The following is a 14,639-nucleotide window of genomic DNA, read 5'->3' on the forward strand; positions in this document are numbered from 1 at the left end:
GATCTGGACACAAGAGTGGGCATTTCCTCAGGGGTTTGTTGTGGTCTGTTTAGTACCTTCTAACACATTTGGTATAGAGCCGGGACTCCTGACTTTAGGCCTGGTGATGATTACAAGGGCTTAGAGAGCAGGCCTCGTCCTCCCTGCGTCCTGTGTCACAGTGGTCAGGAGTGTGTGGACTAGAGGTGCCTTCCCTTTCGGTATATTTCTGCTGGTAAGTGTCACTCAGGGATGATTTCATGGTGCATGGTTCGGAACGCTCGCCTCCTCCCTGTTCTCAGTGGTTCCGCTTTCCCTACCCTGGTGTGTGATCAAGAACATACCGCTGTGCTGGCGTCCCCCCTTTTCCTGTGTGTTTCGTTATGACAGTCTGTGCCTAAGGGCCGCCCCCCAACACTTAGACGCTTTCCATCTGAGGCCAGTGTAGGATTCCACAGCGTTTCCAGTACACACTTGCAGTCAGCCATGTGAACGAGGTCTGAGTTTTCCACGTCACACAGGGCTCAGCAGAGTCCCCTAGCTTGATCATGTCTGGGAGCACTAGCCATCGTGCCAGTGAAGGTACAAAAAAGACATGGACTCCTCATCCTCGTCCTAGAACAAAGCAGCAAAGGACGCTGAGCATGCTGCCACCTTTAGAGCCTCCCTTAGTCCAGTGTGCTCACCTTCCACGGTGAGCAGTCGGAGCCTTCCTGTGGCTCACTGGGGGGAATGGATCTAGAGCGCTCGCTCAGGGCTCGTGTCTGTGGCCTGGAAGACAGACAGACAGACAAGAAAAGCTACAATCGCCACTCCCCTCTTACCCGTCTTTGTTCTTTGTCAATCCGAGCTATTTTTACATTCTTTAGTTCTCCTTTTAGAGCAGCTCTTGGTAAAAAAATCCTATTTTTTTCATTGCAGCCGATCAAAAACACTTTAAAGATGGAGAAGCAAGATGAAATTCCAAGTTTTCCCAGTCACCACGAATTTTCTAAAAAGTAAAACGATCTTAACCTCTTCACACCTGTACCAGCCACACCACCCCAGACAGGGCTGGGCCTCGCCTGCACGTGCCTTTTGAGTAGGAGCCCGAGTCCCTGCATGACCTTCAGAGTCATTCTGTCGCTGTCTTAATGTTTGTCAGATGGTTTGCTCACCTTCCCTTTACGGTGCTCAGTTTATACGAGGTTGTGTTACATTGTTATTTATCTCCAGTTTTCTTATTTTCTAGGAACTTCCTGTAAAAAAGCCCCCCACACAAAGCAAACCTTAATTGACTAAATAAAGATAATGCATGCTCAACTTAGGATAAACACTACAACCAAGGATACGAAATCTACCAAGCTTTCAAGACCAGGTGAACCTGACTCACACATCCTAGCACACAACTCATTGCCGGTAGGCTTCTCTTTGCCCAGGTTAGAGTCAGGCACCCACTTCTCGCTGGTGCCCACCACGCGTACTGAGCACTCGGGTGATTGAGATGCAAGAGGGCGCTGTAAGACGGGCTTGGTGCCCTGGCACATCGTCATGGGACTGAGAACTCAAATGGCCCTCACTTTTGGCACACAGCAGAGGAAGGATGATTTGAACTTAACCTTGCAAAGCAAGAGCGCTGTTTTTATCAGTAGTGAGTTGTAGATTTCAGGGCGACAAATTCTAATGCACTCATTTTAAGATGTTTTGGTCAGACACCAGCTCTTGATGCCTTTTTAAAATTAATTATGGACAGAGAGAGGCATTTAGCTTCTCTCAGCCTGCTTCTTTTTATCACAAGCAGATTGCCAGCCTAGTCGAGAGGAAACCAGATTGGATGTGGACTCTTTTTACACCTCTTCCAGTTTCGCGTGTGTATCCAGGTGGACGTCCTCTCAGGCCATTACCTGGCACTGATTCATAACTCGTGTTGGAGTCTATGTAGCAATATACCAGTGCCCAGGATGCACCCAGGCCTGTAAGGATGTGTGTTTCCGTGTAAGTCAGAGTGGATTGCCATACCAGGTGTTACCCTTCGGTCTCTACCAGAGACGGGAAGACTGCAGATTGGCTTCATCCTGACCATATCCCTCCTCCGTGCATTGTGTGCAGTATCACCCTAATAACTGAGCTGGTGGGAAATGGCTAGGCTATTCATGGTTTTGGGTTCTTTTTTTTTTTTTTTTCTTTGTTTCTTACCTTTAAAAATAATCTACCTCTTAAAATTTGTAGTGTAACACTTACTTGGTGATTTTGTGCCACTTTAACGCTTTCACTATCATTCCCATTTTGTTACATTTCTGTTCTGGGGACTTTTTGTTGTTGACATATTGTATAAAAGCATTTGTAGCCGTTTAAAAATAAAATATTTAAAATTATTTAAATTGTTTTGGACGCTTCAATTGTATTCTATGTGATTTCTATTTTGCATTTTTATCTGAGTTGTTAATCTGGAAGAGTGTTCTTGTACCAGAGTTGGCTGTCAGTTATTTTATTGTTCCTTGTTGGAGAGTTAATGCTATGAAAGACTATTCTAATGAAAACATTAAATTTTACACTTTGACATACAAAAGGGGTTGTCCGTTGATTTTAACCAACGTGGCCTTTTAAGAGAGGAGGGGATGGATTGTAGACGGACAGGTGAAGAGTGCTGTTTGCTGTTTATCCCCTTCCAGCACGATCTTGTCAGATGGAGGAGTTTTCTCATGCTGTTGTTTAGCAAGCACTTCATACTCAGAGGGAGAATTTAAATGATACATTTTATATCACTGTAACCAATAAAAAACTTGCTAAAAGCTTGTGAAAGGAGTGCATTTTGTACACGGTTGGGAACAACAGTTAAGGGCAAACAATAAAGAGGCCCCTAGGACAAGTGCTCAGAGCTCAGGGATTCCGCCCAGACAACCTCCACACTGGTGTGTGTTTGGCGTTAACTGGCCATCTGTCATTTCGGATCCCCGATGGGCCATGTGGCAGGCCGCCTGGTCGGCGGTGGTGCTGAGAGGCACCTCGATAGTGAAATAAAGCATCTCGCATGTGGGGTCTCCGCTTCCTCTGTGCTGGCTGACCATTGACTCTAGTTTGGGGATTTTTATTGTTAAGCATCCTTAAGGAATGAAACAAAATGGAACATCTGTATTGTTTCTATGGGCTGGCTGTTTCCCTGAGATGAAGAAGGGTTGACTGTCAGCAGTTTCATGAAGTTCTACACGATAGCCCTATAACGCTCCCACTGCGTACCTGTGTGTCATTCCTCCCTGGGCACAGGCCGTAAAGCTTAAGGTAGGATCAGCATCTCCCAGCCAGATGTTCCCATTTCTGGCTTGTGAGGCTCCCGTGTTCAAGGCCCGTGGAAGGGACAGGGTGTGCCAGAGCAAGGGGAGGCGGCGAGAGGTCAGGGGAGTCACAGAATGGCTTTCCATGCTGGTTGAACTGCCCTGCTAAACTGAGGACTGACCGTGCACAGCTGCCTGCCGACGACCGCACCTTGTGCGGTGAAAAGGGCCTGGCTCTGCTGCCATCATGGCCGTGTGCTGGCCATTGGTCTCCCCTTCTGCCGGCAGCCAGCGGGCGCCTACAAGTGCTGGCCTCCAGCCTCCTGCCTCCCGTGTTGGTGGCTCAGCCTTGGGCAGGTTATTTTGGTTCCAGTTCTTAGTTCCCAGTCTGCCCATCATGCAACATGGCTTGATAGTCTCTGCGTTCTGCCTCCAGAGGAGGGCTTTGTACCAGGGCCGGAGGCTGACCGGCCTTCACGGGCTGGGGAGCAGGGCCGGGTCTGTCTTGTGTCCCGGCTCCCACGGCAGCGCCTGGATGTGGCCACTCTCAGGGTCTCCCCCAGTGGAGGAGTCTCCGGGAAGTCTGACTCCCATCTTGCCAGGAGCGAGCCGCCCAGTGGCGGTTGCTTTTACTCTCTATGGAAGTACGCATTAAAAAAAAAAATTATTAAGCTAATTACTGGGGTCTGTGTCCTTGCTGCTATTTCCAAGCAACTGTCACAATGTGTCTGATGAGACTTTCTAGGACAGCTTTGTGAATTTGGTTGTTACAAGTACTTTCTAGCAAGACGTTCTACAGAACCACACTCATTTATCAAGCGCCTGCCGTGGACCAGGCTGCACTCTGATTCTATCCATGGACAGACATCCCGATCCCTGTGCAGCTTAAGTTTGCATGGTGGCCTTTTTTTCCCACATTTTTATACTTTGTGTTCTGAACCTGCTGCTTTGTCACAACTCCAGAGGCTGTATGTAGGTGGTCCAGAGGAGGCTTCTCACTAGTGCTGGAGTATGGCTACCTCGGTGACCACTGGCCTTAATACTTCCATTAAAGTGACCACTGAAATACAGCTTGTTTAGTGCATCCCGTCCTTTATTTATGTGAGTTTCAACCTGATAGCAAACCTCACTTTGAGTAGATTTGACTTAACATCCATAAAAAAATTCATTAAGGGCGGTCTGTCTTAAAAGTGGGTTAGAGGAGCGGGTGGGTGAGGAAAAGGTTCCCCTGGCTGCATCGATCACATTCAGAGCACTAGAGACCAGGGTGGCGGTTAAAGGGGAAGAGTGGCCGTCTCTGTCCTGTGTTCACAGGCCCTGGAGCCCCCCGCCCCTTCCCTCCCTGGTGGCACCAGTCCTGCTGCTGTAGCTTCGGGGTCTGACCTCTCAACTGATGTCCTGGTCAGGCCCCGCCGAGAGTAGACTCAAGCATCAGAGGTGGACAAGCCATTTCTGGGGGGAGGCGGGAGTGCTGAGCTGCCCTGGCAGTGGTGGCACCATCACTGGACACTGGGCCCTGGCTGGCAGAAGACAAGAGCCACGCCCTGCCCTCCAGCTCAGGGGTTGTCCAACTCCACCCAGAGAGGGGGTGGGGCTGCCTGCTCCAGAGTCCTAGGACTGACCCTTTAAATGAGGCTGGTTGGGGGCGGAGCCTGTGTAGTCTGCAGTTTAAGTTTCACAGGTAATTTCATTGCACACTGCAGAATTTATGTGGAAAAAATAATGTGTATAGCCCTTAATTGCTAAAGTATGTGTGCTCTGATTTGAGCACCACATTTAATCTTGACACTCGGCCTGCAGAACGGGTACTGTCATTCCCATTTTCCCAAAGGCTGTGGGGTCAAAGGGCTCTTCTGAAGCCGGCCTTGAGCCCTGGGCTGGGGAGAGGTGTGTGCATTATGGGAAGAGGCGACGGGCCCCAGAAGGGAAGCCCACCGCCTGGTGTGCGCTCCCTCCCCCAGCGTGTCTGTTTCAAGCCAGAGATCCTCTCGGGCCCCTCCATCCTGGTACGGTGACATTGTCCTGGGAGCTGCCCTGCAAGACGCAGGGTCTTAAATACACGGGGCCGTGGGACTTTTATTTTTTGAAAGAAGAAACTAGGTTCAGATTGGCAGGAATGGTGTGTTCTATATTATTGTGCAAAGTCCTTCTAGTCAAATTAAAACTGAAGAAAAAAAAAGGAACAAAACTTGAGGCTTGAGTGAGTGAGATGTAGAGGGAAAATGTAAGCCCGCTCATTGGTTGGTGGGGCCGAGTTCTGTGCCCCAGTCTCCCCATTTCAGGAGCAGGCGCCCAGGCTGCCACCCTGGCCCCTCCCTGCCCCCAGCCACACGGGTTCACTCAAGTTCCTCTGCAAGCGGCGACAAGCTCTGGGGAATCTGACATACCTTCCGCTTGCTTTCTGTGTACCAGGTACCGCGATAAGCATTCTTCAAACCTGACTCTTGACAATAACAGCATGCGGCTGGTCGGTGTCATTTGCAGATGGGGAAGTGGATGGACTCGGGGGAGTTGAAAGGTCACACAGCTCTCAAGCGGCAGGCTGGGATTTGACCTGCCTCCAACCTGTCCCATCCTGTCTGTGGTTTTTATAGTTGTTGTTTTTTTTTAAAAGCTTCATGTCCTCTCAATAGAAGAGCCTCTAGGGAGGCCCTCCCTGCGTTCGTGGGCAAGCAGAGCCCTTTTGTGGGCAAGGAAGTCTCTGCCGCAGCAGGACTGCCCGTCAGCAGGAGCGGCTCCTCAGGAGACCCGTGGCTGGTGTCCCTCTAACTGTGGGATGTGCCTCTGCCCTCCCCCACCCCCCCACCCCCGCCCAAGCCGTTCAAGTCCCGCTGGCTCTCTGAATTGATGTGGTTAGTCCACAAACATCTGTTTAAGGGAAATCCAGCTCATTTCACTACTAGCATACAGATTTGAAAGCGGTTCTAAGAAGGGGCTAGAGGTCAGTGTCACTTGAGAACGTTGACCTGTTGGGCCCCAGCCCAGAAAGGAACGTTGATGGGGGCTAGCGTCCCCACCTTAGCGAGCAGCGCGGCACGTGCCAAGCGGAGGGTGACATTTCTACTGGCAGCAAGTTACAGGATTTGAGCCAGGAGGGTGTGGGTAGGTTTTATTTACTTTCTAGATTAAGAATTGGATAAACCATCACGACTGCATTAAATTAGTTGCAGTTCTGTTGGGAGCCATCGTTAAAGGGGGGCTTGGGAAATACTTTTCCTTAGAAGAGTTAACTTGCCAGGCTGTTGGGGTAATAGGATTTGGGGCTGGCTTCCGTTTTCTGCCTCAGTTATACCAGCTGGATTCCTCTGCAACCCAAAATTCAGGCGGGTGTGGGCAGAGGACATAATGATTTTACGGAAGAAGCTACTGCCTCCCTCTGCTTTCCCGTGTCCAGCTCGTAAACAGCAGAAAGCCAGACAAAGACCCCGCCATTTTGAACATTGACAGGTGCTACCTGAGTTACCCAGTTAGGGTTGAGAACCTGGGGGGAGAGGGTCATTTCAGCCATGACAGAAAGCTGCGGAGGGCTTTCAAAGGACAGGTTTCTATTCTGAGTCAAAACAAATTTAAGAATAGTTTCACAGCAGTGTTTAGACAGGAGCCTACTGTACAGTCTGGAATTCTGCTAAAGTTAACTACTGAGTCTTAGCATGAAATCTGAATGTAAATTTTCAGTAGGAATCATTTTTAAAAAGAAACGTGGGCTTTGTTGCACAGATAAGTGAATAACAAGGAGGTTTAGGCCTTAGAGTACAGTTGTGGCAATTTCCATTCTTCAGCTTAAAAATGGAATTTCCATTTTAAATCATTGCCTTTGTTTTAGTATTTAATAATTGCCAGAACTGTAATGTTTTAATATTCTTACTGGAATGAAGTTATTTAAAACTCACATGGATTCAATTTTTCTTGCAGTACCAGTCTCTTCTCAGTTGGCTTTTTTATAATCATATCCAGTTCTTGCCAACCCAACTTGAGTTTAGGAATGTTTTCAGATGGCTTCTGTTCCCAAGCTATTACTGGACTCATGAAGTCAGGCACATTTTCCAGTAGTGACTCAGTCAGTTAGCCATTCAGAAAACATCGTTAATGGTCCAGCTGGATCACAGAAATGTCGGGCTGTGGACGTGATGAACTCCGTCCCGTGGTCTGGGACTTGCAGAAGCCCCTGAAGTGATGCTGGCCACTGCTGAGCCGCTGTCCTGAGGGCTCTGCATGGCTTGACTTGTATGAAGCTCTCCTATCTCCGGAGGGAGATAGCGTTCTCATTTACACATAGATCAAGCCTGGGAGGTGGCCTCACTTGCATTGTGTCCCCCACACAGCTAATATGTGAGGGCCCAAACCCTGCCGTCCAATTCCAAAGCCCTGTTCTTAAAGGCATTGGGAAACCTCTTAATTCCCCCAAATGTCTCACGCTGATGTCATCACCCAGAATGGGGTTTCGCTGAAGAGAGGTTGTGTAACATAGTCCATAGCTTCAGTTCATGGTGGCTGCCATGATCACACACAATAGGATTTGAGTTCAGAATTTTTCTGAAGGTCTCTTGCCATCCATGAAGGAGATGGTGCAGTGCAGGCCAACACTGGCCTGGTTTGGAGGTTTCACTGTGATTTCATCACAGGCAGTAGAATGTAGGTGAGAGCACTGGCCTGGCCCCAGAGCTGCTGCTCAGCAGTCACCTCCTCCAGGAAGCCTTCCCTGACCATCTGCTCTGAAATAAGTTCCGTTGCTTCTCTCCAGCTCCTCACTCTGACACTGAACTCTTCCATATGTTCCGTTATCGACCTGTTACATTGGTTTACTGAATGCCTCACTGCTGCATGTGTAGCATGTCCATCTGTGCCTGGCATATAGTAGCTGCTCAATAAATTACTTACTGGACTTGAATAAACTATTTGCATCCTGGCTTCATCACTCTCTGGCTCTGTTACCTCAGGCAAGTTATGTCACTTCCCTTTGTCCCAGTTTTCCTTTCTGGGAAATGGTGGTAATGATCAATCCAACCACAAAGGATGCTGGTGAAGACAACAGACAAGCCTGTGAGGACCACAGATGCCGCTTGCTGTAGTGAGTGCCCCGTCAACTTCAGCTGCCGTCACGGTGGCTGTGTTGAAAAGTGTCTGGTTGAATGTCCCATTTCAATCGGATTAAAAGTTGTGGCTTCTGCTCAAAGATGATTTGCCATGTATGTGATTTCATGACAGTACAGGTCACCCTAGCCAGTGTGCCCCCCCCCCATTCTCCGCTGCCTGTGTGGGCCCTCGGGTGACTCCTACCTAGTTCAGCCACCAGTGACCCCAGGGGTCTTTGTTGTCTCAGCTGGGCCTGAGCTGTTCATGTGGAGACCACAGCTGCTGCTTTTCTGTCTGTTGCTCCCGCCCACCGGAACTAAAGAAAATGAGCGATTAAACAGGCAGTCGTTAGTCAAGGTGAGAAAAAAGGTGATTAGTTTTCTTCTTATCCACCCTCCCTATAACTATTTCCATTGGTGTTGAAATTTAAAGTGCCGCCCTACATGTCACTTTCTCTTGGTTTTGAATTTCAAAGCCAAAATGTACATTTTAAAAGGTAGCTTCAGAAGAACACATTTCATCAGCTCTCTGAAAACTTGATCAAGGAACCCCAACTCACCGAAATAATACTGGAAGGACAGTCACTGGTATTTTTAAGTGGTTCTAGCCACTGTTTTCAGGGCTTTTTCTATATTATCCATTTCATCATTAAAATAAAACTGAGATAAATGCTTTTTATAAATTGAAGAACAGGCACAGAGGACTTAAGCAATTTGCAGAAGGTCCCAGGTGGTAAGAGTAGAGCTAGGTCCAGGCAGTCTGGTCCCATCTGTCAAATCTGGGGTCTGGTCTGCTGATCTGGAAGGTTTGGCTGCATCTGGTTCTTCCCAGTGGCATCTTGAAGAAGCAGGGAGACGTCTCCCTGACAAGCAACTGCCAAGTGTGGACGAGAAGCACCTGTTGGTTTGCAGGAGCTGAAACACGCAGGAGGTGAACACATGTCTTGGTCCTCCCTGACCCTGGTCCTGTTTGTCTGTTCTTGGGTGACCAGATTGTGTGGTCCCAGCCAGGCGTGGTGTGATGCTACCCAGCTCTGTTAGGGAAGGAGCAGCTCCAGATACTGACTCATCCAACGTCTTGCTTCCTTGTGTCAACTTTTTTCTATTTTATAGAAGTCTGTCCAAGCCACAGTTGGCAAGCAGGTTTGCACGGTGCCTGGGGAGCAGCTGCCTGGGGTGCAACAGGGGCTGGAGTCAGAGGCGAGGTCACGCTCAGGGTCAGAGGGCCTGGTGCCTGGGGGGTCTGGTGTGGCCAGCGGGAAGCCAGGCAGGGGAGAGGACTGCTGCACAGGTGTTGGCTGTCGGGCCCTAATGCGTCTGCTACTTCCCTGCTTTTAGAAACTGCACTAGACACAACTTCCCCTTTCCTTGAAGCCTCAAAGTAACCATTGATGAATACCATGTGGTGGGGAAGTGATGCCCTCAGAGGCGACTCTGGCCTGCCAGGGTCCCGACACCTGAGATGTGACTTAAAAATGTTCCAGGAAGGATGCCCTCGCTGGCTCCTTTGCCATCTATTACTCATGCATATCGTCGGCACTCGCTGGTCTCCTCCAGATGTGCTTCTGTTCGTCACCTGTGAGCTGGGAAGCTAGGCAGCGGTCCTGCCGACACAGACAGCCCCGTTGGTGAGGAGGGAGGCAGGGCCTGAGGGGACACGCGAGTCTGCCAGCGTGGTGTGCGCATCCGTGCAAGTGTGTCTTGGCTCTTGGTCCTGTCCTGGTAAGTGATGTTTGCTGGACAGACAACCTGGGGGGGGGTGAGTGTTAAGTTTTAAGCTCCCACAACCCACAGGGGTTTAAGAAACGATTTGTGGGGAGAAGGAAGTGGAAAGTGGGGCAAAGCGCACAGCCTCTCTGGGAAGGGTTGTTGCCCAGCGAGGCTGAAACACAGCAGTGCCTCTCCCTTCACCTCATGCTGCCGTCCTTAAGTCTGGGGTCAGAGGAAATGTGTCCTCTGGGGCCACGTGCGGACACGTGGTTGGATCTGTGAGGAAGTGTCTGGAGTCCAGCCCATCCCGTTTCCTGAGAGTGGACAAGCAGGTGCACCTGCCCGTTGATTTGATTTTCCTAGGTCAGGATACCGCGCCAAAAGTTTGCCAGACTCTGATAACCAGTGCCTAGGTTCGTAGATGTTTTATACTCTTACCTTCAGTTCATATAAATGTAGGCTCCTTGATTGAATTTTACCAGTGAGTTTGGTGTGAAAACTGTGTGTGTGTGTGTGTGTGAACTTTGCCCTCAGGTAGGCGCCACCCACTTTGAGGCCCCTGAACGGATTGGTGTTGGGTGTTGGATGTCGCAGTTGAAGCGTCGGCTCTGCTTTTTACTTCACTGTAATAATATGTTTACATCCCTTAAAGCTATTTGTAAAAATGACAGTTACAGCCCAAGAGTGCCAGCGAACAGCAGGTGTTTTAGAAAAGTTGATGTCCTGAATCGTGTTGGACAGGTGCTTGGGTGAGGAGACAGGATTCCCCCCCCCCCCGGGGGGGGGGGCGACTTGTCTTGTTAATTACAGCGTGTGACAGGGCACTTCCTGTCTGTGTGTTCCCAGCTGTGTGAAGAGGCCCCTGACCACCTGCACCGGAGACCACCTGGGGGCTGATGAAAAATTCCAGAGCTATGAAACTGTCTTCTGGGGGCGGGTCTTTGAAATTTTCATTTTTTTCAGCTTCTTAAGTCAGTTTTACCCAGATTTCAGAGTCTTCCAGTGGGGCTTAAACACACACACGCGCCAAAGTGACATGGTATCACCCTATCTCATCATTTAATTACTTCTGGTTTTCATTGAAATTATTTTCCTTTGCTTATGAATAATCTCTGATGTATCTGCAGCATTTTTTAATTCTCAGGACATTTCACTTACATTTCTTCTCGATCCTGATAATCATCCTGTGACAGGTGAACCAGGGCAGCCCGAGCATGAGGGACATTTCTAAGCATCCGCCTGGGTGGACTTGGCCCGTTGTGGCTCAGGGAAGATGGGACCTTTGGTCATTAACCAGGACCAGCTTGGTGTGGCAGTGTCCTGCGGTCACCACACTACCCCAGCACCTACTGCAGCACCTGCCACGTAATAGGCACTTACTTCCTCCGTATTTGTGGAATGAAAAGAAAGAAGTGAAAAAAAAATATCACCCCACTCATGTAACCCTAACTCATGACTTTTGCTTAAAATGTGAATGTTAGGGCAGTTGATTGTTGGCCACTGAGTAGAGAGTCACTTGGATAAGCAATGGTCAGTTAAAGTCAGGCTGAAAGAAAAGGATTGGTTATTTGGTTACCGTATTTCCCCACGTTTAAGACACAACCTTTTTTGGAAAATGTGGGGGTCTAAAAACTGGGTGTGTCTTATACAGTGGTTGTAGATTTTTTTTTTACTTGCATTTCCCGCTTTTTCACGCAGATGAGGAGTTGTATGAATTATATGATGAATAAAACTTGAGTTCCATAACTTTATGTAATACATTTTTTTCCGTTTTCGGGTCCCAAAATTAAGGTGCGTCTTGTACATGGGGGAATGCAGTCATTACAATCTGTTCCATAGTTCATTACAACTGGTATTAAAGAGAGCTCCTCCCTCAGGGAATGGCCCTCAAGGTTAAGGATGCGGAGTTGAAGCCAGTCAGTAAACCCCAGGGACCTGATAGAAACTGCAGCAGAAGGAAGTCCCATCAGGTGCTGCTTTTTCGGTCAGAGATCCTGGTGAAATGCCTCCCTCCTCCTCCGTTTACGTAGACCGCCTGTGACTGTACCCTAGTGTCTTGAACTCCCTGGGGCAGACCTACCCAAGGGCTTCCTCTCGTTTTAAAATCCCTTCTCCCAACTTCTGGCTCTGAAAGGAGGCTCGTCCTCCCTCTGCCACAGCCGTGGACTCCCAGCATCCCCCAGGGGTCCCTCTCTCAGAGCGCCTTCAACACGCGCAGCACTGCCGACCGTCCTGTGTTTCATTCTTGCTCAAAATAACGCATCCCTTCGCCTCGGAGCTTAAATGCCAGTTGACCTCACGATGTCCTACACGCCTGATGGGGCTGTGACTAGGCAAGGTGCTCCCCACGCTGGATCCGCAGCCGCGGCCTCACTCACCTCACAGTGTCTCCATGACACCCATGTGATCACACCGGCCAGTCCAAAGGTAGCGCACAGCCTCCATGAGGGGAGCACAGAGGCCTCCTGCCGCATAGCACACCATGTGTCACACCCGGCGCGGCCACTGCGGCCTAAGGAATAAATTGATTATGCGGATATCTTGCCGAGTCCAGGGTCTGTGAGGGTCAATGGTCGCAGAAATCTTTGTGAGCATTTGTTAGAGTACCAGCTGTGGATGAGATGAAATGCAGTTGGGGCTCAGTTGGTTGGCATGTGGCCCCATCAGTGTGTGCCCTTCATGCCCACTGAGAAGCACCCCGATGGCCTCAGAGAGATGGCCCAGGCACTCTGGTCACCAGCCACCAAGTTTCATGTGGCCGAAGGTCTCACTTGTATTTATTATAGTACTTGCATAACTTAATTAAATGGTATACCAGCCAATGAAATATGAGCAGTGCCATTTACAAAAAATAAGTCGAATGCTTTGACAGGCTCATAGTAATTTGCCTAAATGCTGCCATCCAATGAGGCGTGTGTGAAAAACAATAAACAGTTGCCTATAAGAAAGGATTCTGCACTCAGGTTGCTTTTATAGGCGTCCTCTGTTCTTGCCCCGCCTTAAACAAGAACTGGAAGTCAGAAATGATGTATTGTGGATGTGATTTAGTCAAGAAAGAGTGCAGATTTTGGCCCTTCATTCATGTATTCATCCATTCAGCCTTCCATCAATTACCTGTCTGTCTGTCTGTCTGTCCATCCATTCATCCTTGCATCCATCATCCATCCATCCAGCCAGCCTTTCATTCATCTATTCATCTATCCTTCCATCTATCCTTCCATCCATTTATCCATCCATCCACCTTTCCATCAATCATCCATCCATCCATCCATCCATCCATTCACCTATCCATCCATCTGTCTACCCACTCAACAATGAATATGGGCCCAACACCTGCTGTTATGTGCCAGCACTGTCCTGGGAAGATATAGCAAGGAGCAAAACCCACCAAGTTCCCAGCCCTTACAGAGCTTACATCCTAATGGGGGAGATAGACAATATGCAAGCACGTGAGTCTATTGACTGTCAGATGATGACAGCCGTAGAGAGGAGGGGAGGGGAGCACAACAGGCAAGAGGAACTAGTTCTGGAGTGCAAATGGGACTTGAAGATGAGGAAAGCCAGCCTGTGGACAGGGGAGAAAAGCACTTGGCAAAGGTCTTGGGTGGAAGCATCCCTGGCATGCTCAGGAACAGAGAGAGGGCTGGTAAGGCTGGAGGGGGAGGGGGAGGTGGCCAGGGAGGGAACCAGGGCCCAGTGCATGCTGGCTGTTGGCAGCCATCATAAAGACTTTGCTTTTCCTCTGAGTGAGGAGGAAGTCTTTGGAGTGTTTTAAGGAGGAATATGGTAGGAATATGGCACGACTTGCCTTTTACAATAATCGCTCCGGCTGATCTGTTGAGAATAGACAGGAAGAAGCCAGGAGTAGAAGTAACAGACTGGGAAGCAAATGCAATACCAGGTGAGGACGGATGGAGTGTTGCTGTGGAGGTGGTTAGGGAGGGGCAGTGGATTCTAGGTGTGTTTTGAAGGTAGAGCCACACCGTTGGCTGAGGATCAGAGGAAGGTCGGATATGTGAGAGAAGTCGAGGATGGCAGGATTTGTCCCGTGCATCCGGACGGGCGGGTGGAGTTGCTATGAGCTAATGAGGGGAGCCTGCAGTTGGAGGCAGGGCGTGGGGTGGGTGTGTGCTGAGGCTTCAGTTTGGGGCACACTGGGTTGGAGACGCCATTAGGTCTTCCCGGGGAGATGCAGAAGGGACCTTTGGAGTTCAAAGGAATGGACCCAGTTGGAAACAAAGTTAGGAAATCCTCAACGTACACATGGTATTTGTGACTATGAGATTAGAATCCCTGGGGAAGTGAGTATTATAAATAAATGGGAGGCGCCCAGGAGTTGAGTTGGGCAGGGCGGGGCTGGGACTCCAATGCTGAGAGGTTTGGGGCGATTTGGAAGGAAGAGCCCAGAAGAGTTCTGGCCGAGGGTGTGGCGGGGGGATGCTGTGACATCTGACGGCGTGCTGGTGGGCTCAGCCTCCTGTGCGGAGGACCTTCTCCTGGACTCCAGTGGGCCCCCTGTGCTTTGCGTTTCTAAGTAGTTTTTCTTTCCACCGTCATAGAATGTTTAATGCCAGTGACGGGGGACCTTGTCCTTCTAGAACACATGCCCCCGAGGGCAGAGGCCAGG

At 49.5% G+C, this 14,639-nt stretch overlaps 1 protein-coding gene across 10 annotated transcripts in view; it reads left to right on the top strand.

Moving 5' to 3' along the window:
* The window catches only part of PRDM2 (PR/SET domain 2), a 111,377-nt gene that overhangs the window by 84,786 nt on the left and 11,952 nt on the right, over window positions 1-14,639 (top strand). For 3 of the 10 annotated variants that reach the window (XM_066375110.1, XM_066375112.1, XM_066375114.1), the window contains one exon: window positions 901-2,725. The exons of the other annotated variants lie outside the window; for them this stretch is intronic. Coding sequence is in view for 1 of the 3 variants with exons in the window: in XM_066375114.1 (XP_066231211.1) it covers window positions 901-919 (19 nt within the window). In the remaining 2 variants the exon portion in view is untranslated. Of the gene's footprint in view, window positions 1-900; window positions 2,726-14,639 lie in introns of those variants that run through there. 10 annotated transcript variants of the gene reach the window in all.

Source organism: Saccopteryx leptura, chromosome 3, assembly GCF_036850995.1.
Source record: "Saccopteryx leptura isolate mSacLep1 chromosome 3, mSacLep1_pri_phased_curated, whole genome shotgun sequence".
Lineage (NCBI taxonomy): Eukaryota > Metazoa > Chordata > Mammalia > Chiroptera > Emballonuridae > Saccopteryx > Saccopteryx leptura.